The sequence below is a fragment of the Syngnathus floridae genome, chromosome 3, assembly GCF_059516105.1.
Source record: "Syngnathus floridae isolate MCC-2025c chromosome 3, RoL_Sflo_1.0, whole genome shotgun sequence".
NCBI lineage: Eukaryota > Metazoa > Chordata > Actinopteri > Syngnathiformes > Syngnathidae > Syngnathus > Syngnathus floridae.
This window is the reverse complement of record NC_142415.1, coordinates 1,403,696-1,428,385: the sequence shown is the minus strand read 5'-3', so window position 1 is coordinate 1,428,385 and position 24,690 is coordinate 1,403,696. Positions and strand designations below refer to the sequence as shown.

Genomic DNA, 24,690 nt, shown 5'->3' with positions numbered 1-24,690 from the left:
TTATGACGACACTACGTCTACTTGGTTTAAGTCCATCCATCCATCCATCCATCCATCCATCCATCCATTTTCTTCCACCTATCCAGGGTCGGGTCGCGGGAACAGCAGCTTCAGGAGGGACTCCCAGACTTCCCTCTCTCCAGCCACTTTATCCAGCTCATCCCGGGGTATCCCAAGGCGTTCCCAGGCCAGCAGGGAGACATAGTCCAGGCGCGTCCTAGCGCGTCCACGGGGTCTACTACCGGTGGGACATGCCCAGAACACCTCCCCATGGAGGGGTCCAGGAGGCATCCTGATGAGATGCCCGAGCCACCTCATCAGGCTCCTCTCAACGTGGAGGAGCAGCGACTCTACTCCGAGTCTCTCCCAGATGACCGAGCTTCTCACCCTATCCCTATGAAAGAGCCCGGACACCCTGCGGAGGAAACTCATTTCGGCCGCTTGTATCCGGGATCTCGTTCTTTCAGTCACGACTCATAGCTCGTGACCATAGGTGAGGGTAAGAGCGTAGATCGACCGGTAAATTGAGAGCTTTGCCTTTTGGCTCAGCTCTCTTTACCACGACGGACCGGTACAGAGTCCGCATTACTGCCGACGCTGCACCAATCCGCCTGTCGATCTCGCGCTCCATCCTGCCCTCACTCGTGAACAAGACCCCAAGATACTTGAACTCCTCCACTTGGGGCAGGATCTCATCCCCGATCCGGAGAGGGCATTCCACCCTTTTCCGACCGAGGACCATGGACTCAGATTTGGAGGTGCTGACCCTCATTCCGACCACTTCATACTCGGCTGCGAACTGCTCCAGTGAGAGCTGGAGATCACGGCTTGAGGAAGCCAACAGCACCATGTTGTCTTCAAAAAGCAGAGACGCGATGATGAGGTCCCCAAACCGGACACCCTCAACGCCTCGGCTGCGCCTAGAAATTCTGTGCATAAAAATTATGAACAGAATCGGTGACAAAGGGCAGCCTTGGCGGAGTCCAACCCTCACTGGGAACGAATCTGACTTACTGCCGGAAATGCGGACCAAACTCTGGCATCGGTGATACAGGGACCGAACCGCCCTAATCAGTTGGCTCGGCACCCTGTACTCCCGAAGCACCCTCCACAGAACTTCCCGAGGGACACGGTCGAACGCCTTCTCCAAGTCCACAAAACACATGTGGACTGCTTGGGCGAACTCCCATGGATCCTGCCGAGGGTGTAGAGCTGGTCCACTGTTCCACGGCCAGGACGAAAGCCACACTGCTCCTTCTGAATCCGAGGTTCGACCTCCTGACAGACCCTCCTCTCCAGCACCCCTGAATAGACCTTACCAGGGAGGCTGAGGAGTGTTATTCCCCTGTCATAGGAACACACCTTACGGTTCCCCTTCCTAAAGAGGGGAACCACCACCCCAGTCTGCCAATCTAGAGGCACCGTACCGTCCCTGATGTCCACGCAAAGTTGCAGAGGCGTGTCAGCCAGGACAGCCCCACAACATCCAGGCCTTCCCCCCGCGGAGTTTTTTAACTGCCTCAGTGACTTCGACCCTGGAGATTGGAAAGTCTACCTCAGAATATATATAAGCAATCATATTATCATCAAACCATCTGTGTCACTATGAATCATTAAAGGCCCAGAGACACCGGTATATGTATAAATCGGTTTTAGTTAGCTTATGGGCTTATAAATATAAATTGACGAAACAACGAAAAGGAAGCTGTTGCTCTGAAAAATTTAATTTAAATTTGCCGCGCAGACGACTTTGACTGCACCGAGTCGCCAGCCGGAAGTGACGTCTCATGAAGTCTCAAGTTGTACGCGTTTAGCTTCAGTGAATGTAAACAAAAAGAGAAGAGGGGCCAGCGCGGAGAGGTCGGGCCAGGCTTGCGGCCAACCCAGCTCGCCCAGCCGTGCCTTCCATTCTCCTGCTGTACGTTTGTTCGCGGGACGTCAAGATGGGTTGCGTTAGCCTGATAGGATCCACGAACCGGACAGTGCGTGCCTGCTGTGTGCTCGTGTTCACAGTGGCCTGGTTGACTGCCATCTTTCCGGACTCTGCTGTGCATCGGGAGCAGCTAGCGTGCTATCCCTCTTATTGTTCATCTTCTTGTTTTATTTTTCCTGTGTTGTTTACTTGTATGAGCGTTGTGAACTCTGTCTCGTCACCCTGGGATAGTGAGAAACGTAATTTCGATCTCTTTGTATGTCTTGACATGCGAAGGAATTGACAATAAATGAGACTTTGACTTTGAGACTTTGACTTTGAAAAGTATGTCGAAGCGTGACGGGAGGGGCACAATTCAGAAAACGTGCTCAGCTCGTCGAAAAAATGCGATTTAAGCAATAAAATTAAAAATGCGCCTAAAACCTAAACCAAACGCTGCAGATGTTCATTTCTTCATGCGCAGTGGTCAACTCGGCACTCTAAAGCCCCCTGAGAACTTTTTACTATGCCAAACTAACCACAGTGACGGGAGAGGCACAATTCAGAAAACGTGCTCAGCTCAGCCAAAGTGAACTGCTAGATTCATCATATTCTGCGTCAAAAGAGGTTTCTGAATCGGATAATATGATGCTAATATTGCCACTAGAAACGAAGCTGTCGCTATCATCTGCCATGTTGTTTGGGTTTGTTGAGATCCGGATGTACAACTTGTGACGTCACAGTAATGGCGCCACCAGTGTGGCTGCGTGCGGAACCCGATCGATAAACTGGCATTTAATTTTAGCTTTATTCTTAGTAATCGGTGTCCATTTTTAATTTCCAATGCGGCAAATGAGTTCTCTTTATACATTCTATCAAATTCCGTTCTAATTGAAAAAAAAAAGGGATGTCTCTCGGCCTTTAAATCCATCGATCGTCCTTTATGTCAACAATGTTGCATGCGCGCCGCGCCACTGACGGCAGTTGCACTTCAAATTATTCCACATGCCTATATAACCATATATAAATTATACATAAAATAACTATTATATAAGCAATAATGTTATCAGACCATTTGTGTCACACCAAATCATTAAATCCATCGATCGTCCTTTATGTCAACAATGCCGGGTGCGCGCCGCTGACAGCAGTTGCACTTCAAATTATTCCACAGGCCTATATAACGATATATAAATTATATATAAAATAACTATCATATAAGCAATATTATTATCAAACCATCTGTGTTACTTCAAATCATTAAATCCATCAATCGTCCTTTATGTCAACGATGCCGGGTGTGGGCCGCTGACGGCGGTTGCACTTCAAAATATTCCACAGGGCCATATAATTATAAACAATTTTATCAAACAATCTCTGCCACTCCAAGTCATTAAATCCCGTGATCGAATCATTTGTCCTTTATGTAAAACACCGCCGCGTATGCGCCGCGCCGCAGTTGCAGTTCAGATTACAATAATCCCTTCCTACATCACAGTTCGTTTATCGCGGTTTCACTACATCGCGGATTTTTTAATTTTGAAAATTTGTGAATTATTTCACATATAAGTCTCTCCTGAGTATAAGTTCCCCCCCCACCTAAACTATGAAAAAAAAAACCAGTTTATAGTCCGAAAAATACAGTAATCACATTTTTTATTAATTCATTTAATCACGCATTTTATTTTTATTTATTGGAAAAAAATCCCCTCTTTTTTTTTCTTGAGTCATGTTTTTAGGAAATTTTTATAACCTTATCATGAAGAGAATTGATTTTCTATGCAGACATTTTTTATTGAATTGGATTCAATTTATAAAAAGTCACACAAACAGACACTCAACCATCCATTCTAAGAATTAAAAATTTGGGCATTATAAAAAATAACAACAACAATAACATGCATACATGTAAACAAAGACTCAACCAATAGTGCAACAAACCATTTATCAAAGTTTATTTTTAACTTTCTAAAAATGGATGAAATCCCTAAAAAATAAGCCAAGACAAGTGTCACCAATGTGGTGCGCTTGATGTTTATTTCCAGTCTCGCAAAATCTGGCGATGTATTGTATTGTAGTACAGTACGTGAAAAGAAAACTAATTTTATTAGGTCAAAATGAGCCTTAATCACGTGATTAAAAAAATGTATGACATTAAAAGGGATTAATTGCGTATCTGACACCACTAATAACCGGAACAATTTCCTGACATTTTGCGTTGAAAATTGAATATGTTGAGGACCAAGGTGGTTGACTGTGTGTGTGTGTGTGTGTGTGTGCGTGTGTGTGTGTGTGTGTGTGCGTGCGTGTGCGCGCACTCTTTGCAGTAACACAGTAAAAAATGTGGCTCTTTGTCTCTGACTGGTTCACCAACCCTGATCTAGAGAATCTAAGAGGATCAAAACGAAACAAGAATCTCAACAAGCAAAATGCAACCTTTACATGGAGACCTCACGAACTGAAAAAGAAGGAAAAAATACAAAGCTCTTGGACAGCAAATTACAAAATCTACATAAAGCCGAATGGCTCATCCCCAGAAAGTACCAAACCAGTGCCGATCAAAGCGACGGAAGAGCTGGAGAAGTATGCAAGTTAAGGTTTGTCAAGCTTAACTTCATTCTATTAAGTCACAACAAAAATGTTAAACAAATTGCAAGAATAGACTTGGCTGCGAGATATGAGAGAATTCAATTGGAAATTAAAAATCATCAATGATCCAAATGATCGTCATGACTATGGAAATGGATTAGACAAATGTATATACTACTGCATAAATATGAAACAACTCCAACTCTTGACATTGATTCAATTGTTACTGTTGTATTCAAATAAAATAGTCATAATCTGTACAACTGAGTTAACTTGTCATTGCTATAGTCACATCAAATATTATCCTGTGTAAATGTTCTGATTCTTTGTGTCTTCCTCTTCTTGGTTATGGTGGTACTAAAGGAAATGCTGTACATATGCAGACCGTGTGTCTGGCAATGTAAACCCTTGGTTGAAATTGGGACGGGACCAGAACTGCGCTTTAAATGGACCTCTGAGACTATCAAGAAGCATGTGCATTTACACCAGGGGTCTCAAACGCACGGCCTGCGGGCAGTAGTTTGTGGGCCTTGCCTTAATATGAAAGTTAAATGTTAGTGTGGCCCGCGATTTTGATATGAATTGTGTTCGATGCTGATTCGAATGCGTCTTTCTGGGAGAACATACAGTGGTAGTTACGAACGCCTATACTTACAAAGTTTTCGAGATACGAAGCAGAGCCTCGTGATTTTCTTTGCATCTACTTACGAACCAATTTTCGACTTCTGTGTAGAAAACAGGTTCCTCCCTCCCCAAGCAAAGTTAGGAGGTCAAGAATAAAGTGACGTTTATATTTTGTTCAAAAGGTTTGAAAATGAGAAAATAAAACTGTTGTCTTGATTTTCTGTGTGTTTTACACAGAATAATAGGACCAAAAATGTGACTTTTGAGATAGACCGGCTCGCAATATTTCCTTTTACATTGATTCCTATAGAACAGTGTTTCCCAACCGTTTTTCATCCACACCTTTTCATTGGAAAAAGTCTCAGGGCACACCACCAACAAAAATCTGTTAGGCTTTACATCAGTCTCTATATTAAAATTTGTTATATTACAACGAAAGACGTTGTGAACTTGCTATATAGTAAGAGTCAGAGAGAGCGAGAGAAAGAGAGAGAGAGAAAGAGAGAAAAAGAGTGAGAGTGAGTGAGTGAGTGAGTGAGTGAGTGAGTGAGTGAGTGAGTGAGTGAGTGAGTGAGTGAGTGAGTGAGTGAGTGAGTGAGAGCGAGAGAGCGAGAGAGAGAGTTGCAGGTTTCGCAAAAAAATATTATAAAAATAAATAAAAATAGTTTCAAGCTATACATTTATATTTTGACCAATTTTGGTGGTCTACACAATTGAGCTGGTATACCATGACATGAATATTATTTCATAAGCATATAGCCATATTTGAACCTTCAGATAATAAACCCCGATTATCTTTGCGGGTGTATGTACAAGGCTTTTCAGAGTGAGACTTACCATAAGCAAACAGTCCTGGTAACTGGTAGACCTGTCTCCCCAATAGGTTCCTGCCGAGGGTGGGAGGGAGTGGCTCATGTCCAACCTACAAACAATAATAAATATTATACAAATATATAATGGGCTGATATTTGCCATTTTTTAATTACAGGGATGAAAATGGCAAATGTGAAAAAGCACGGAAAAGTAGCGGGGGGATATATATATATATATATATATATATATACCGTCGGGCGGGGGAATGCTCGCGAGTCGCTGAGGCTAACGTTGCCCGGCCGGCTGGCCAGCCGCTCCCCCCATATATAAAAAAATTATTTTGTCAACGGATTTACACGATTCACGAAAATACTTTCGACGGGAAAAAAAAACGGACATCCGCGGATCCGCAGAAAATTCTCATCCCTGTAATTAATCGTCGCTGGCGATATTTGTGTTTAGTCGATTTAAAGTTAGGCATGTCCGCTGGCAGCCCCGTGTAAATGGTGCAGTGGAACATGCTGTTGCTGGTTGCCTTACTGAAGAACCCCAAACCAAAATGTTTGGAATACGTACTCAACAACAGAACTGCGAGAAAGGTCAGTCTTACATTCTGATATCTGATTCTGAAGTCCTATGGTCATACATTTACATTTACCGTAATTTTCAGACTATAAGTCACGGTTTTCTTCATACCGTATTTGCCGGTGTATTGGTCGACCTTTTTCGATCCAAAATCGACCGAAAAAAATCGACCTCGACTTATACACCGAGTCATAAAATTTAACTTCGTATTCATCACTTCAAATGTGATGGTAACCAAGGCTGTTTCTCATGCATCTCATTGTGCGTTGGCACTTAGAAAATTTGAACCGGGCGGCGTGCGCGAGTGCGCGGCCCGCTGAAAGTCGAATGAGGCTCCGCGATTTCATCCGCGGTGCTTATAAACAGCCGATCCGCGCGGCGGGAGCTATTTTCGGCCACTTGGCGCGTGCGCACGGCCTCCCGGATGTGCCGGGCGGCGTGCGCGAGCTCGCCGGCCGCTGGAAGTCGAATGAGGCTCCGCGATCTACTCCGCGGTGCTTATAAACAGCCGATCCGCGCGGCGGGAGCTATTTTCGGCCACTTGACGCGTGCGCACGGCCTCCCGGATGTGCCGGGCGGCGTGCGCGAGCTCGCCGGCCGCTGGAAGTCGAATGAGGCTCCGCGATCTCCTCCGCGGTGCTTATAAACAGCCGATCCGCGCGGCGGAAGCTATTTTCGGCCACTTGACGCGTGCGCACGGCCTCCCGGATGTGCCAGGCGGCGTGCGCGAGTGCGCTGGCCGCTGGAAGTCAAATGAGGCTCCGCGATCTCCTCCGCGGTGCTTATAAAGTGCCGATCCACTCGGCTTGGAGCTATTTCCGGCCTCCCGGTGGTGCCGGGCGGCGTGCGCGAGCTCGCCGGCCGCTGCAAGTCGAATGAGGCTCCGCGATCTCCTCCGCGGTGCTTATAAACAGCCGATCCGCTCGGCTGGAGCTATTTCCGGCCACTGCGCATGCGCACGGCCTCCCGGAATTTGAACACATTTCGTCAATAAATTTCGCATATTTCTGATTGAATTTTGACGTTTAATATAATGCAACAATTGAGCTCGACTTATACAAAGGATATATCATAAAATCGTAAATTTCCGTCGAATTTTAGGGGGTCGACTTATACACCGAGTCGACTTATACACCGGCAAATACGGTAGTTTAGGTGGGGGGGGGGTGACTTATAATGAGGAGCGACTTATATGTGAATTTTTTCAAAAATTAAAAAAAAAAAATTAAAAAAAGTGAAACTGCAATAAACAAACCGCGATGTAGCAAGGGATTACTGTAATTTGAATTTCAAGTGATGTCAGCAGCGTGGTGCGGCGTGGCGGTTGTTTACAAAAAGGACAAAGATTGATCACGGGATGACGAAGATGAGGAAGGGCCCCACGTACTACCGGCATCATTAGCGGCTTTGTTTCTAAGTGACACGGAGGACGAAGAGTTTGAAGGATTTAAGGATTTGGAGTGACAGAGAAGGTTTGAAAAACTTTTATTGCTTTTACGCACGCCCGGTCCTACTCTACGGAGCTCTCTTTCACCTCCGTGGATAGAAGTCGGGGGCCGGCGCTCGGCCGGGTGGCTGTCCGGAGACGGTGGATGGGGCTCGGTCATGGCTTTTACGCACACCCGGTCCTATTCTATGGATCTCTCTTCAACCTCCGTGGCTGGAAGTCCACGCCGCCACACGCCTGGAAGTTTGTTTTGTTAAATAAAGAGCCATTTACCAAACCAACGTCTTTCCTGGTACTTTGTTAACGCTACAATATAGTTATATTCTAGATCTGTGGAATAACGACGAGGTTGACGTCAGGGCGCACGTGCGGCGTTGTTGACAAAGGAAGAGTAATTTGATCAATGGATTTAATGATTTAGAGTGCACAGATTGTTTGATAATATTATTGCTTATATAATAGTGATTTGACATAATTTATATATCGTTCTATGGACCTGTGGAATATTTTGAAGTGCAAGCGCCGTCAGCAGCGCGCACCCATTGTTAACAAAGGACGATCAATGGATTTAATGAATTGGAGTGACAGATGGTTGTATAAACGTGTTATTTATGTAATAGTTTTTTTAATAACTCTGAATGTTACGTCAGGCCCGTTCTCAGCTCTTTGTTTGTGTTTATGTCACGTTAGCATACCTATCGTTTAGCCTGTTGTTGCTCGTTCATGTTTGTTCTTGGTGTTGGATTTTGTCGAATACATTTCCCCCCAAAATGCGATTTATACTCCGGAGCGACTTATATATGTTTTTTTCACGTTATTGTGCATTTTATGGCTAATGCGACCTATATTCCGGAGCGACTTTTAGTCCAAAGATTACGGTAGTATATGTTACGAGTAAACAATTAAGTGGTCAGTTACTGATCAGTTTGAAAAAACGAATGGCATAAAACAGTCTGGAACTGGCAGCTACAGCTGACTGAAGGTTCACTAACTTGCAGTTAACTTGAAGGACTGCAGTTGAAAGCTATCAGGAGTTAGCGTTACATAGCGTTATTAGCCCCAATGTTATAAGTTGTGTTTTATTCTTCCACGAGTCTGAGAATTATAGGCTGTGCATGGGGTAGAATAGGCATAGCCCTTGCAAATGCTGCAGTCGCTCCCGCTCACACACACAGCACTGTGCTCAGAGACACAGAAGCTCCCCTGGACCAGAACTGTAGGCTATGATATTTTTTTGAAATCATGGTAGTTGATGCAAACACGAGCCAGGTTTCCATCCTATTTACCATTTTTTCTGGACTTGAATCGCAGTTTTTTTCAGTTTGGCCGGGGGGTGCAATTTATAATCTGGAGCGATTTGTATGTGAAATTATTAAGACTATTACGTCATCATTTACACATTACGTACCAGTAGTTTTCACTTCGCATGTTATTTTCACTTTAAACCGCATTAGGGTGCTCTAAGCCTGCAAAATAATTGGAACAGCAACTGACGATGGGTCTGACATCCACCGACTTCCACCATCTACTGACTTCCGGAGTCAGCATAGTTGTTTATAACAGTGGTCCCCAACCACTGGGCCGCGGACCGGTACCGGTCCGTGGTTCACTTGGTACCGGGCCGCCAAGCCACATAGGAGGAAAAAAATAGATATATTTTTTTTTAACCGACGATCAATTAATTCAGGTCAAGACACTCGTCCCGGTCACGTGACATGTTTCCCCAGTCGAGTTCGCAAAGCTAGAAGAAATGAGTAAGAATTTATTTTGAAAAATATAAAAAAATTGGCGATTCTCTCCCAATTACATCTGTCTGTTCAGGTCAAGACGCTCGTCTCGGTCACGTGACATGTCACATCAGTCGAGCCCGTGAAGCACGCAAAAATGAGCAAGAAACAGATTTGTTTGGAAAGCTTCTTCGGAAAGGGAAAAAAGCCCAATGAGGAGACGGAAGAAGAAGAGGCTACGACTTCTAAGAAAAGGAAAGCTGCATTCAAAAGAACATTTCTGGAGACCTACTTAAAATATGGATTTATTGCCACAGGTGACTCTGACGTGCCAAGCTTACTCTGCATAATATGTGGCGACAGGCTAGCTAACGAGGCAATGAAGCCTTCAAAACTGCTTCAGCAAATGGAGACAAAGCATCCTGCATTTAAAGACAAACCTTAACCACTTCGGGTGTCATTGTCTCTGATTACGCCTAGATGGGACCAGCTCGTTTCTGAGAAACAAGCTGAGTGCTCCCACTAATTCACCGTAACGGTGAGTTTTATTTTTTTGTCATTTATACTTGTTTTTATGCCAGTCGTATCATTTTACCCCTCCGTGAGTCATCACCTTATTGTGGAGGAGGGGTTTACGTGCCCCTATGATCCTAGGAGCCATGTTGTCGGGGGCTTCATGCCCCTGGTAGGGTCACCCATGGCAAACGGGTCCTAGGTGAGGGGACAGACAAAGCACGGCTCACAGAAGCCCCTTATGATGAGAAAAATAAATGGACTTCGTTTTCCCTCGCCCGGACGCGGGTCACCGGGGCCCCCCTCTGGAGCCAGGCCTGGAGGCGGGGCTCGAAGGTGAGCGTCTGGTGGCCGGGCCTTCGCCCATGGGGCCCGGCCGGGCACAGCCCGAAAAGGAAACATAGGTCCCCCTTTCCATGGGCTCACCACCTGTGGGAGGGGCCAAAGGGGTCGGGTGCAGTGTGAGCTGGGCGGCAGCCAAAGGCAGGGACCTTGGCGGTCTGATCCCCGGCTGCAGAAGCCGGCTCTTAGGACATGGAATGTCAACTCTCTGGCTGGAAAGGAGCCTGAGCTGGTGTGCGTGGCAGAAAAATTCCGACTAGATATAGTCGGACTAGCCTCCACGCACAGTTTGGGTTCCGGTACAAGCCCTCTCGAGAGGGGCTGGTCTCTCTTCCACTCTGGAGTTGCCCACGGTGAGAGGCGTCGAGCAGGTGTGGGTATACTTATTGCCCCCCGGCTGGGCACCTGCACATTGGGGTTAACCCCGGTGAACGAGAGGGTAGCCTCCCTCCGCCTTCTGGTGGGGGAACGGGTTCTGACTGTTGTTTGTGTCTATGCACCAAACGGCAGCTCAGAGTACCCACCTTTCTTGGAGTCCCTGGAGGAAGTGCTGGAGAGTGCTCCTTCTGGGGACTCCATCGTTCTACTGGGTGACTTCAATGCTCACGTGGGCAATGACAGTGAGACCTGGAAGGGCGTGATTGGGAGGAACGCCCACCCCGATCTGAACCCGAGCGATGTTCTATTATTGGACTTCTGTGCTCGACACGGATTTTCAATAATGAACACCATGTTCAAACATAAGGGTGTCATGTGTGCACTTGGCACCAGGACACCCTAGGCCACCGTTCAATGATCGACTTTGTAGTCGTGTCATCGGATTTGCGTCCGCATGTTTTGGACACTGTTTTGGAGCAGTGTGGCTTTCGTGCTGGCCGTGGAACAGTGGACCAACTCTACACCCTCGGCAGGATCCTCGAGGGTGCATGGGAGTTCGCCCAACCAGTCCACAAGTGTTTTGTGGACTTGGAGAAGGCGTTCGACCATGTCCCTCGGGAGGTTCTGTGGAGGGTGCTTCGGGAGTACGGGGTGCCGAGCCAAGTGATAAGGGCGGTTCGGTCCCTGTATCACCGATGCCAGAGTCTGGTCCGCATTTTCGGCAGTAAGTCGGATTCGTTCCCAGTGTGGGTTGGACTCCGCCACGGCTGCCCTTTGCCACCGATTCTGTTCATAAATTTTCAGGACAGAATTTCTAGGCGCAGCCGAGGCGTTGAGGGGGTCCGGTTTGGGGACCTCAGCATCGCGTCTCTGCTTTTTGCAGATGACGTGGTGCTGTTGGCTTCTTCAGGCCGTGATCTCCAGCTTTCGCTGGAACGGTTCGCAGCCGAGTGTGAATCGGTCGGGATGAGGGTCAGCACCTCAAAATCCGAATCCATGGTCCTCGATCGGAAAAAGGTGGAATGCCCTTTCGCGGATGAGATCCTGCCCCAAGTCGAGGAATTCAAGTATCTTGGAGTCTTGTTCACGAGTGAGGGGAGGATGGAGCGCGAGATCAACAGGCGGATCGGTGCAGCGTCGGCAGTAATGCGGACCCTGTACCGGTCTGTTGTGGTGAAGAGAGAGCTGAGCCAAAAGGCAAAGCTCTCAATTTACCGTCGATTTACGCTCCTAACCTCACCTATGGTCACGAGCTATGGGTCGTGACCGAAAGAACGAGATCCTGGATACAAGCGGCCGAAATGAGTTTTCTCCGCAGGATGTCCGGGCTCTTCCTTAGAGATAGGGTGAGAAGCTCGGTCATCCGGGAGAGACTCGGAGTAGAGTCGCTACTCCTCCACGTTGAGAGGAGCCAGAGGAGGTGGCTCGGGCATCTTATCCGGATGCCTCCTGGACGCCTCCCTGGGGAGGTGTTCTGGGCATGTCCCACCGGTAGGAGACCTCGGGGACGACCCAGGACGCGTTGGAGAGACTATGTCTCTCAGCTGGCCTGGGAACGCCTTGGGATGCCCCGGGATGAGCTGGATGAAGTGGCTGGGGAGAGGGAAGTCCGGGAGTCCCTCCTAAAGCTGGTGCCCCCGCGACCCGACCCCGGATAAGCGGAAGAAGATGGATGGATGGATGGATGGATGGATGGACGTATCATTTTATTTCATCGTAGTTATATATTTATTATAAATGTATTATTTAATTATATAAATGCATTATTTATTTATATAAAGGCCGGTCCGTGAAAATATTTCTGACACGTAACCGGTCCGTGGCGCAAAAAAGGTTGGGGACCACTGGTTTATTAGACACAGAGGACAACGATTTCGATGGATTTAATGATTTGGAGTGACACGGATGGTTCGATAAACTTGTTGTTTATGTTATAGTTGTTTGATATATAGTTTATATATCCATGGTTATATAGGCCTGTGGAATAATTGGAACCGTAACTGACAATGACGCCGACGTCAGCACCACTTGTACTTCTGGAGTCAGCAGCGGCGTTGTTTATAAGCAACACAAAGGACGAAGATTTTGATGGATTTAATGGTTTGGAGTGACACGGATGGTTTGCTAAAATTGTTGTTTATGTTATAGTTATTTGGTAAATAGTTTATATTTAGTTATATAGGCCTGTGGAATAATTGAAACCGCAACTGACGAGACTGACGTCAGCGCCGCATTTACTTCTGGAGTCACCAGTGGCGTTGTTTACACAGAGGACGAAGATTTCAATGGATTTAATGATTTGGAGTGAATCGGACGGTTCGATCAACTTCTTATTTATGTCATAGTTATTTGATATATAGTTAAGTAGGCCAGTGGAATAATTGGAACCACAACTGACGAGTCTGACATCACCGTCGCATGTACTTCCGGAGTCAGCAGCGGCGTTGTTTACGCAGAGGATGAAGATTTCGATGAATTTAAGTCTTTGGAGTGACACGGATGGTTTGATAAACTTGTTATTTATGTTATAGATATTTGAATAACCGTTAATATGTTACGTCAAGCACATTCTCAGTTCCTGGTTTGTGTTTATGTAACGTGAGCATACCGCATCGTTTAGCCTGTTGTAGCCTATTCATGTCTGTTCTTGGTGTTGAATTTTGTCAAATAAACTTCCCCCAACAATGCGACTTGTACTCCGGTGCGAGTTTCTGTATGGTTTTTTTTCCTGTATTATGCATTTTATGGCTGGTGCAATTTGTACTCCGAAGCGACTTATAGTGCGGAAAATAAGGTATTTGCATTAATGAAAATTCAGCTCAAGTATCTATTGTGTATTGGGAGTAAAAGTGGACTTAATTACTGGAACAAAGTGATGTGTTTGAGCGATGACGTTGCAGTTATTTTCCTTATTAAACCTCTCTAACTTTGACAGTCAAGATCCGAAAATCACTAAGGTTTTGCACACAAGGCTGAGAAACATGACAGTTTTTTTTTTTTTTATTGATTCTTGGTATGTAACGTGTAAGCAATTTGTTAAACAACAGTGAATATTTTGGATCATTTACACTTCATTTTGAAAATATTCTAGATCGTAATTGTATTTAAAAAAATACATTCTACTATATTAGATTGTAAATGACACAATTGACAATTCACGCCAGGCAGTGCGAATTGTCAAAGTCCATTAAAGAGCTTTAATTAACCTAGATATTTACACTTAATTAGCGCTGGGTAAAATTGATACGATTAAAATGTTATATAATTGATTCATAGGACATTAAATCTATAATTGTAATACACCTTACAAGATGGACGACGGGATTGTGGGATAATACCTTTTTAGCACAAAGAGCAGTAAATTGTTGTTTTCTGTTTCTGTAGTTACAGAGCCGTATTATTTAGTAAAAGTAGTAAATCCAACTAATTGTGAAAGGCGAATTGGATGTTGTTGGGTTGGGAACTTCCTTTTTAACGTCATACAGGGAAGCTATGAGTCCAAGTTTTTGAGGCGAGCACAGCCTGAACATTTGTGAGTAGTGTTGCCACCTTTCATGGTCTGTCCCAGAAAAAAAAAAAAAATCCAGGACACTGAGATGTCCCAGATTTTTGGATATGTTGTGCAAAATGTGTATTTCAGTTTAATTGTAGCGCCTATGTCCATAAACTTGTGCACGGCCTTATTAGCTCTAGAAAAATGATGTAGCATATTCTAAAGATGAGAATAGGAGAAATACACTATGTGGCTAAGACCATGCCCAGACGATCCATTTTATTCTAGCTGCTCCCTGTGCCCAGCAAAAATTATCTTCAAATATTAGGGTAAGATCGCATTAAATGATCACGCCAAGTCTAAAAAACATCAAAATCGAACCCAGCCAAAAGCAGCAAGCAGCAGAGGCACAGGCAAGCACAAGCAAAGCACTCACCACACTCTAAACAATCACATAAGTTTGACATTACACTTTACATTGTTACATTTGGTTATTATTAGAGACTGTGAATAATAACATAACCTGTTTTTCTTCCACATAAGCAAACAGAACATAATTATTTATTCCCCCTTTTCCCCCTCAATACTGCCCCCAGGTGCCCACAACAAAACACTGTTGAAAAATGAACCAAAATAATAAAGGCCTGCTATTAAATGAAGCAAATAAATAAACAACTAGTAAGTGTCATTTTTACTAAATAGAACTGCAGCGTAGAAGGGTGATTTTTATCTTGGGTTTGATGTGCAAAGGGTGCTGTTTCTTACGAACAAAACTGGCTGGTCGAAATTTACAGTATTTTTGTCAGACCCAGGTGGCAACCCTATGTGTGAGAAATATAACGCAATATGTCAGTATTAATTAGTGGGATGTTCACACAAAATTTATGTTCTGAAATACGACAGAACGGCACAAAACAAAATTTCCTCAATTCCATACTTGTCCAAATCCGTTTGATTTCTAACTTCTCTAAAGAAGCAGGGTGATCCTGCTAAGAAGTTAATTAAAGAATGCGTTCACATACATAAACGTCGACTGGTTCTACGACCATTTATTGCTAATCTTTTGACCCATATTAATGGAAGAATAACGATTTCGTTTTCCGTAATCCCGAGCTGGTGACCAACAATAACAATCGTGTTTACAACTGCTCACGACTTAAAATTCAGCGTATCAACAGGACGTGCATTGCAGTTCAATATTGCATATTCAAAATAAAGCCGGTTAACATACGTCGCTTCAACCTGATTTCGCAATCGCAGGATTAGAGAAGGTCAAGGGGACAGTTCACGAACTGTTAAGATTAGTCGTGGAGGTCAGGCATCAACAATTGCGGTGGCGTTGTATTAAATATGCTTTTATCATGTCGTAAACATTAATATATTCTATTTGTCACCTAAATGGAAAAGAAGAGTGTAATTAAAATACGCTATTTCGATGTGTAAGCCGTTCTCTAAGCTAATAAAGTCAGCTATTATAGTTTAAACATTCGCGCTAATAAATATTATTTAGCATATAAAAGACAACGCCACAGCAGCCATCATCCGAATCAAATGCAATCGTTTTACCTGAACCAACACTTTTATGTACATCAAAGGATGAGATAGGACAGTAAGCCCAGATCCCAATATTACTTGGCCGCACGTGTCCGCCATTTTTAGTACTGCAGCTTCACCGGAAGATATTTTTTGCACTTTCTTTACGGAGAACTCGAACACATTACTCTTATCGTACCGCCATCTAGTGTTGAATTCCGCCATGTCAGGCTACAAAGAAAATCAAACGCGTGACAGACGCCATTCATGACTCTCATTCGTTCCTTCCATTTTCAGTTATCAATCAATAATCAATAAGTGAAACGTGTCAGACTATGTTCAAATTGGAAATCGAACAAAAAATTCTCAACTCAAATCACGTGAAGTTGATTTGCATAGCCCTTAATCAAACTTAATCAAACTATATATATATATATATATATATATATATATATATATATATATATATATATATATATATATATATATATATATATATATATATATATATATATATATATATATATATATATATATATATATATATATATATATATAAAAGGTGGTAGAGAATGACCAAGCCAAGATCCTCTGGGACTTCCAGATCCAGACAGACAGAATGGTAATGGCGAACCAACCGGACATTGTGGTGGTGGACAAAGAGCAGAGGAAAGCCGTTGTGGTTTACATAGCCATCCCAAATGATGGTAACATTAGGAAAAAGGAACATGAGAAACTTGAGAAATATCAAGGGCTCAGAGAAGAGCTGGAGAAGACCTGGAGAGTTAAGACTTCAGTGGTACCTGTGGTCATTGGAGCACTAGGGGCAGTAACCCCCAAACTGGAGGAGTGGCTGAAACAGATCCCAGGAAAAACATCTGACATCTCAGTCCAGAAAAGTGCAGTACTAGGAACAGCAAAGATACTGCGTAGAACCCTCAAGCTCCCAGGCCTCTGGTAGAGGACCCGAGCTTGAAGGGAAAAAGAGACCACCCACGGGGGGTGAGGAAAAGTTTTTTTTTTTTTTTTTATATATATATATATATATATATATACATATATATATATATATATATATATATATATATATATATACATATATATATATATATATATATATATATATATATATATATATATATATATATATATATATATATATATATATATACATATATATATATATATACATATATATACATATATATATATGTGTGTATATATATATATATATATATATATATATATATATATATATATATATATATATATACATAAGATATAGTTAATAGTTTATCTCGGTGCAGTAGAGATATAGCAATTATCACAAGCAGTCTCAAAAGGCTTCACATAGACAAAAATGGACAATTATTCTCAAAGCATCCCCTGATCTTAAGTTCCCAAAAGGGCAAGGAAAAACTAAAAAAAAAAAAACTACCAGGGAAAAAATGAGAAACCTTGAGAAGGGACCACAGATGGAAGGACCCTTTCAGGATCACCAGGCTGCAATGGATGCAGAGAGGACACAAATAATACATATTATGAAAATCAATGAAAGAGTGGATGTCCAAGTCAAAGCGAAGAGCTGCCGGAAGTGCCCTCGATTGTCCTGGCTGTGCCTTCGAGGAGGGTGAGCTGAGTAGTTGAGTAGTAACAATACCGATGAAGTGTTTGAATCCATAGCTATGAGGAGATCATTAACCACTTTAGCAAGTGCTGTCTCAGTGGAATGATTAGCTCTAAAACCAGACTGAAAAGATTCACATCGATTATTGGCGACTATGTAATCAATAAGCTGCTGCGCTACTACTTTTTCAAGAAGTTTTGGTATGAATGGGAGGTTTGAAACTGGCCTATAATTACTGAGACAGTCCGGGTCAAGATTTAGTAACGGTTTAATGATAGCGGTTTTAAAGGCTGTTGGCACTATCCCAGAGGAGACAGACAGATTAATTATATTTAAGACGGACGGTCCTATAATTTGAAATAATTCTTTAAGTAGTTTGGCTGGAAGCGGGTCGTGTAAACATGTTGTTTGTTTAGCCGCACTAACCAATTGTGTAAGCCTTTCAAGGAACACGCTTTCAAAATTTAAGAGGGTTATTGCATGATCATCAGCGCCGGTAATCGGTGGTCTCGGCTGAGCGATTGGAATGGTATTCTTGATCTCATCCCTAATGGATTCAATCTTTCGAGCAAAAAATGTCATGAACTCGTCAGCTGAGTGGAAGGAGGCATCGGGGGTCGGCTGACTTAGTGTTAGCTTTGCCACTGTATCAAATAGGTATTTAGGATTGTTTTTATTGAGATTAATGACTTGCGAAAAATAAAGAGTTTTTGCTAAGATAAGCGCATCTTTATATTTCAGGAGGCTGTCCTGCCAAGCCTGATGGAAAACCTCAAGTTTGGTTAAACGCCATCTGCGCTCATGCTTTCTATATAATTGCTTAAGCGTACGTGTTTCATCTGTGAACCACAGAGTAGGGAATCCACGGCGTGTTTTCAGACGTAGCGGCGCCACAGAGTCGATGTCATTTAACAATGTCGCATTGAATTCATTTGTAAGATTACCAATAGATATATGCGGGAAATATGGCAGTTACTGGCGACAGTAATTCATATAGCGCAGTTGCAGTCATGGAGTTAATATTACAGCTGCTATAATTCTGATTGCTCTCTTGTCTTTGACAAAGAACTAAAATTTCAAATTTTATTAAGTAATGATCAGACAAAACAGTAGTGTATGGCAGTACTGTTATATTGGAGGTTGCAAGTCCTCGGGATAATACCAGATCTAAGGTATTTCCATTCTTATGTGTTGCTGCCTGTACGGCTTGCGTAAAACCAAACGTATCAGTTAAAGTCTGAAACGTCGAAATAAGTGGCTCTGACGGTAAATTCATGTGGATATTGAAATCGCTCATGATTGTTATATTATCTGCATTTGTCACCAGATAAGCCACGAATTCTGAAAATTCATCCAGGAAGCCAGAGTAAGCCCCAGGTGGATGGTAAATAACAGCAAGATAAAATGACGGTAAAGCGGTGGATCAGACAGTGAGAACTTCAAATGTTTTAAATACGTTAATTGAACGAGGCCTAAATCTAAGCTCGGAATTTGAGATGAGGGCGACACCCCCACCCTTTTTTCGAGGACGCGCCACACGCGAGCTCACAAAATTTGGAGGCGATGCCTCGTTAAGCGGCAGCAGTTCATTAGGTTTTAACCAGGTCTCGCAAAGACCAAAAACGTTTAGATTATGTTCCATGATGAGGTCATTAACGAGAACTGCTTTCGTATGAAGCGATCTAATATTCATAAAACCGAATTTAAGTCTAATCGGTCGATCAGGGTGCGTATCTATCGAAGGATTTTTAAACGAAATGCGAGTAAGATTGTGTTCTCTAGGCCTGACATCACCTCTCAAATCTTTATTACCGCGGTGGATCGACACGACCGTGGGAATTTGATAGTAAATATTTGTTACACATGTAAAATTGTCTGAAACAGGCACCGTTTCATCAGCGATACCGGTCGGGGTGGAGTGATTGGATTTGTCTACTACCCCAGTAGAAAGTGTGTTCACTTGTACTGTAGCACTATTCAAACTGTGACGCTCTTGTCTACACAAGGAGCTATGTGCATGCTGGAAGTCTAGCCAAGCGCTGGTTAACTTGAACTTAACAGACTCCAAACCCATCCTAACAGGTGGTCCAATCACTTGTGCCCCAGCTTGCTCTAAAGTGACCTGTCATGAGTGTCTCAAACAGTAATCTATATTCCTAGAAGGCGCCTTCACGGTTAGGGTGAAGGCCGTCCTTCCTCAGGAGGTCGGGGCGGCCCCAGAAGGAAGACCAGTTATCTATAAAATACAGTCCCTGCTTTTTACAGAACCCAGCCATCCATCGATTAAGGGAGACTAATCTACTAAACCTCTCATCAGTGCCTCTCCCAGGCAAGATAAGGCAGGGGACCGGAGACAAATACTCGATGCCGACTCATCTTTCTGGCGAGATCGCAAGTCCTCGCTGTGTTTTTCTTTGTGATCTCTGATTGCCTCATCCTAACATCATTGGCGCCGACGTGTATCACTATGTCCGAGTAGCTAGTGTTGTTGGAACTACACTGTTGACTAGGCCTATTGAGAGTCAGCTCCCTAAGATTAGCTTCTATGTCGGGTGCTCTGCCCCCAGGAATACACATTATCGTGGTTGGATTTTTAAGCGTAATATTTCGGGTAATGGAGTCACCTATGACCAAAGTGCGAGGGCCAGTAGACCGAGATGACTTTGGACAGCTATGCGTCTTACCTGGTTCATCGTGATTAGCAAGCTGCTTGGGGCTAATGCTAACTGGGCTAGTGGGCTGACTACAGTCCGCGTCTGTGTCCGCCACATCTACTGTTATCGCACTATCCTGCTCTAACTGGCGGACACGTCCCTCTAGCAGAGACAACCTCTCTAAGAGAAGGGTGCAGTTGGCGCACAAAGCCGTACAAACCTCTTGATCCGCAGCCATACTTTGTGTCCGATGATCGCCGGTAGACGAACAGCCACGAAGCCTCCACTCTCTTTGACAGGAATATCCAAGCAAAATTACTTTTTAATTCTGACATGCCAGCTAACACAAGGATGAAATAAAATCTAGCTGAAAAGTGGCAAGTGTTGTAAATTGGGCGATGAGACATTCACTTTAAAGTACTATCCTTGACTGATCATCCGTGAGGACGCTGGGGCACCTGGCTGCCGCTTCTCGCTTTACCTCAATCTCAAACCGGATTACCCGCTAAAAAACCTCCACCTATCTAGGCTACAGATTCAGAAACCCCTGCGTGATCTGCGTGTGTTGGCTGGACTTGCCGGTGTCGTGGGGCTCGGCATGGGAGCCATCGACACTACCTGGACGCGGGTGGGTGGCTTGGCGGCCCTGCATCCCGGCGCTGCAGCGGCTGCCTGCCCCCAGGGCCAGGCCTGGCGCGCCGCCGTCGGGGCCCCCGCTGTTGCTGCTCACCCTTCTTCACCGTCTGCCACTTCTCAGCGTCCGTCATGGTTCTCCATTACACGCCGGCCGAGCTTCGCCGGTTCGTTCCTGCGCTTCCTCCTTCTGGCGAGCTGGTCAACGCACTGCAAGACTTTGCCCTTTTACGCCGATCCCCCTACATCCATCGCGGATTCTTGCTGAAAAGTCATTTACAATTTTAACACTGAAAACTGTATTCCAACACTATGCACTGACCGCAGCTCACACACCGGCTTCCACACTTCTGCCCTACGTCATCGCAACAACCCACATCATCAGATTTCGTCCTAGGTGAAACTTTTCAACATCCTGACAATCCCATCCACCTGCCCAACGGCTTCAAAACAAAAGCCCCTGAAAATTGTCCTCTTCAACATACGATCCCTCACCAATAAAAGCCTCATCCTAAATGAATTCATTACAGACAACAAACTTGATCTGCTCTGCCTAAACGAAACATGGCAAAAACTCCTGGACTATTTCTCACTCAATCAAACCACCCATACAGGATACTCTTATCAGCCCACGCACTGATGGCATCGCTGCTATTTTCAAGCAAAACCTCAAAGCCCGTGCACTGGCCCTCCCCTCTGCCCCATCATTCGAACATCTGGCTTTTAAACTTCCAGTACCTAAACCCCTCATCGATGTTATTATTTTCCGCCCCCCAAACCAAACCCATCTTTCTTGTCTGACCTCTCAGAATTCATCACTGCACTTTTATCAGTTTCATCATCTCTCATGCTTCTTGGTGATTTCAACCTGCACCTCGATTCCCCAGACTGTAAACATTCGCTGGACTTCCTGGATTTCCTCAACTGCTCCGGCTTCACTCAACACATCACCTTCCCTACCCACAACCACGGACACACCGTAGACCTGGTCTGCTCCACTACCCCACTTGTCTGACCTCCTGCACTGCTACACGCCCACCCGCTCTGCTGACGCCAAACTCCTCACCCCCACCACCTCGACCAAATACCAGACCATTGGAGATAGAGCCTTTACCATTGCTGCCCCCACTCTCTGGAACTCTCTCCCCCTGACCATTCGTAACGCTGACTTCTTGCACTCCTTTAAACACCATATCAAGACTCACCTCTTCAACTCTGCATATGACACCTAACTCATCGTGTGTGTGTGTGTGTGTGTGTGTGTGTGTGTGTGTGTGTGTGTGTGTGTGTGTGTGAGTGTGTGTGTGTGCACGTGTGTGTGTGTGTGTGTGCGTGATTATGCGTAAATTTTTCTATGTAAAGCGGCTTTGAGTACTTAGAAAAGCACTATACAAAACTGATATTATTATTATTATTATTATTATTATCCATACGCGCTGCTGACAACTATAACTTATGAGAGCTTCACATGCCCAGAGTTGACAAATATAAGACATCCTTTCAAATTTAAATTTTAAAATGCTACAAATAAATACAAATATAAATAAATACAACTATTTACAGAGCGCATTTCACAACACCTGCAGCTGTAACATTAAAAATTTAAAAAAAAATATATATATATACATATATATATATATATATATATATATATATATATATATATATATATATATATATATATATATATATATAGTTGTTGTTGTTATTGTTATTGTTTGTTTTTTAAAGATATAGTTAATAGTTTATCTCGGTGCAGTAGGGATATAGCAATTTTGAGAGACTTAGAATTAAAAGCAAAATTACATTTTAATTCTGACATATGCCAGCTAACGTGAGGATGAAAAAAAATACTAGCTGAAAAGTGGCAAGTGTTGTAAACTGGGCGATGAGACAGTCACTTTAAAGTACTATCCTTAAGCGCTGCTGACAACAATAACTTATGAGATGTAAAATCAAGGAGGAGTGTCATATTTAGAACACAGGCGCTTTATGACCTATAGATCGAACAACAACATTTGTCGCATATACAACCTTGTTGGTAGAATGTAAAATTACATTACAGTTTATTACAAAGGATTTTTAAATTTTATCTGATGATAAATGCTGGAAGTCCGAAAAAAGAAGAATGAGGAATGTGAGTTGACAATGGGGTGTGAATGACGTGTGAAGTGAGAGATTGGAAGAGGAGAAGAAATGATTTACGTGAGACCAGTAGGTGATCGAAGGAAAAAGGAATCGAAGATTGGAGTCAGGATAAAGGGAAAATGCAGGGTTTTTTGAATATTTGAATGTAGGAAAAAATTATTGAAAAGTTGTGAAACATTTTTGAAGAAAGAGGATTATAGCCATGTTAATAGGTAGGCTGGATGGATTACTCAGAAGGAAAAAGAGAAAGCATTTGATAAGGGCGGCTTGAGTGAGCGCAACTGATGGTATACAAAATGTTAATAGGAGGATTTGGGGTGTAATAAACAAAAGCTACACAGGAAGTAATGACTGATAACACAAAGATAGTTTTGTAAAGTTTCTGTCCCAGTGTGTTCTGCCCTAGCACATGGCACGATTCCTGAATTGGGTCATTTTACTCTTTTTTTGGCAGCATTTAGTGTGACTACTGCTGTAGGGTAAAAACTGTTGGCGAATCTGCTGGTCCTTGATTTAATTGATCTGTAGCGTCTCCCTGATGGCAACAGTTCGAAAAGGGAGTGGCCAGGGTGGGAAGTGTCCTTTAGAATGTTCTGTGTTTTTCTGAGACGGGTTCTGTGTAGAGCTCCCAGTGTGGGGAGAGGGCAGCCAACGATCTTCTGTGCTGTTTTGATGACCCCTTGGAGCTTTTTCCTCTAAGCTACAGTGCAGCTGGTGTACCAAACACATATACAGTATGTTAAAATGCTCTCTATGGAGCACCGATAGAAGGACACCAGCAGTCTCTATATGATGCTGTACCTCCTAAGCACCCATAGGAAGTAGAGTCTCTGCTGGGCCTTTTTTAGCAGCTCAGAGGTGTTCACGCTCCAGGTGAAGTCCTCCTCAATGTGGACTCCCAGGAAGCGGAAGGAGGACACCCTCTCCACACAGACCCCGTTGATGATTAGTGGTGGAATGTTCGTTTTTTTTCCTCCTAAAGTCAACGACCAGTTCTTGGGTTTTAGCCGTGTTTAGGAGCAGATTGTTTTCTCCACACCACTCCAACAGCTGCACCACCTCGTCCCTGTAGACAGACTCATCTCCCTTGGAGATGAGCCCCACCACGGTTGTGTCATCCGCAAACTTTACAATGGTGTTGCTAAGGTGGGCGGGGGTGCATGTGTGTGTGTTGAGCGTGTAGAGCAGTGGGCTCAGTGTGCAGCCCTGTGGGGAGCCGGTACCAAGGCTGAGAGGTGTGGATGTATGACGGCCCACTCTCACCCTCTGGCTGTGACCTGTCAAGAAGCTCTTAATCCACATGCAGGTGTTGTGTGGGAGTTCCTGGTCCCCCAGTATATCCTCCAGTCTGTGGGGGAGGATGGTGTTAAATGCAGGCCTGAAGTCCACGAAGAGCATCTGCACATATACATCTCAGAAAATTAGAATATTGTGATAAAGTTCTTTATTTTCTGTAATGCAATTAAAAAAAAAGTCATACATGCTGGATTCATTACAAATCAACTGAAATATTGCAAGCCTTTTATTATTTTAATATTGCTGATTATGGTATACAGCTAAAGAAAACTCAAATATCCTATCTCAAAATATTAGAATATCATGAAAAAGTATACTAGTAGGGTATTCAATGAATCACTTGAATCGTCTAATTAACTCGAAACACCTGCAAGGG

At 43.8% G+C, this 24,690-nt stretch overlaps 1 protein-coding gene across 3 annotated transcripts in view; it reads right to left on the bottom strand.

Annotated features, from left to right (window-relative positions):
* The window catches only part of mtch2 (mitochondrial carrier homolog 2), a 67,762-nt gene extending 51,631 nt beyond the window's left edge, over positions 1–16,131 (bottom strand). For 2 of the 3 annotated variants that reach the window (XM_088371383.1, XM_088371384.1), the window contains exons 1-2: positions 15,990–16,131; positions 5,963–6,047 (exon numbers count right to left, since the gene is read on the bottom strand). In XM_088371383.1, the coding sequence (XP_088227509.1) occupies positions 5,963–6,047; positions 15,990–16,076 (172 nt within the window). In that variant the 5' untranslated portion in view covers positions 16,077–16,131. The remainder of the gene's footprint in view (positions 1–5,962; positions 6,048–15,989) is intronic. The other variant, XM_088371385.1, reaches the window with a different exon arrangement.
* Positions 16,132–24,690: the final 8,559 nt, after the last annotated feature.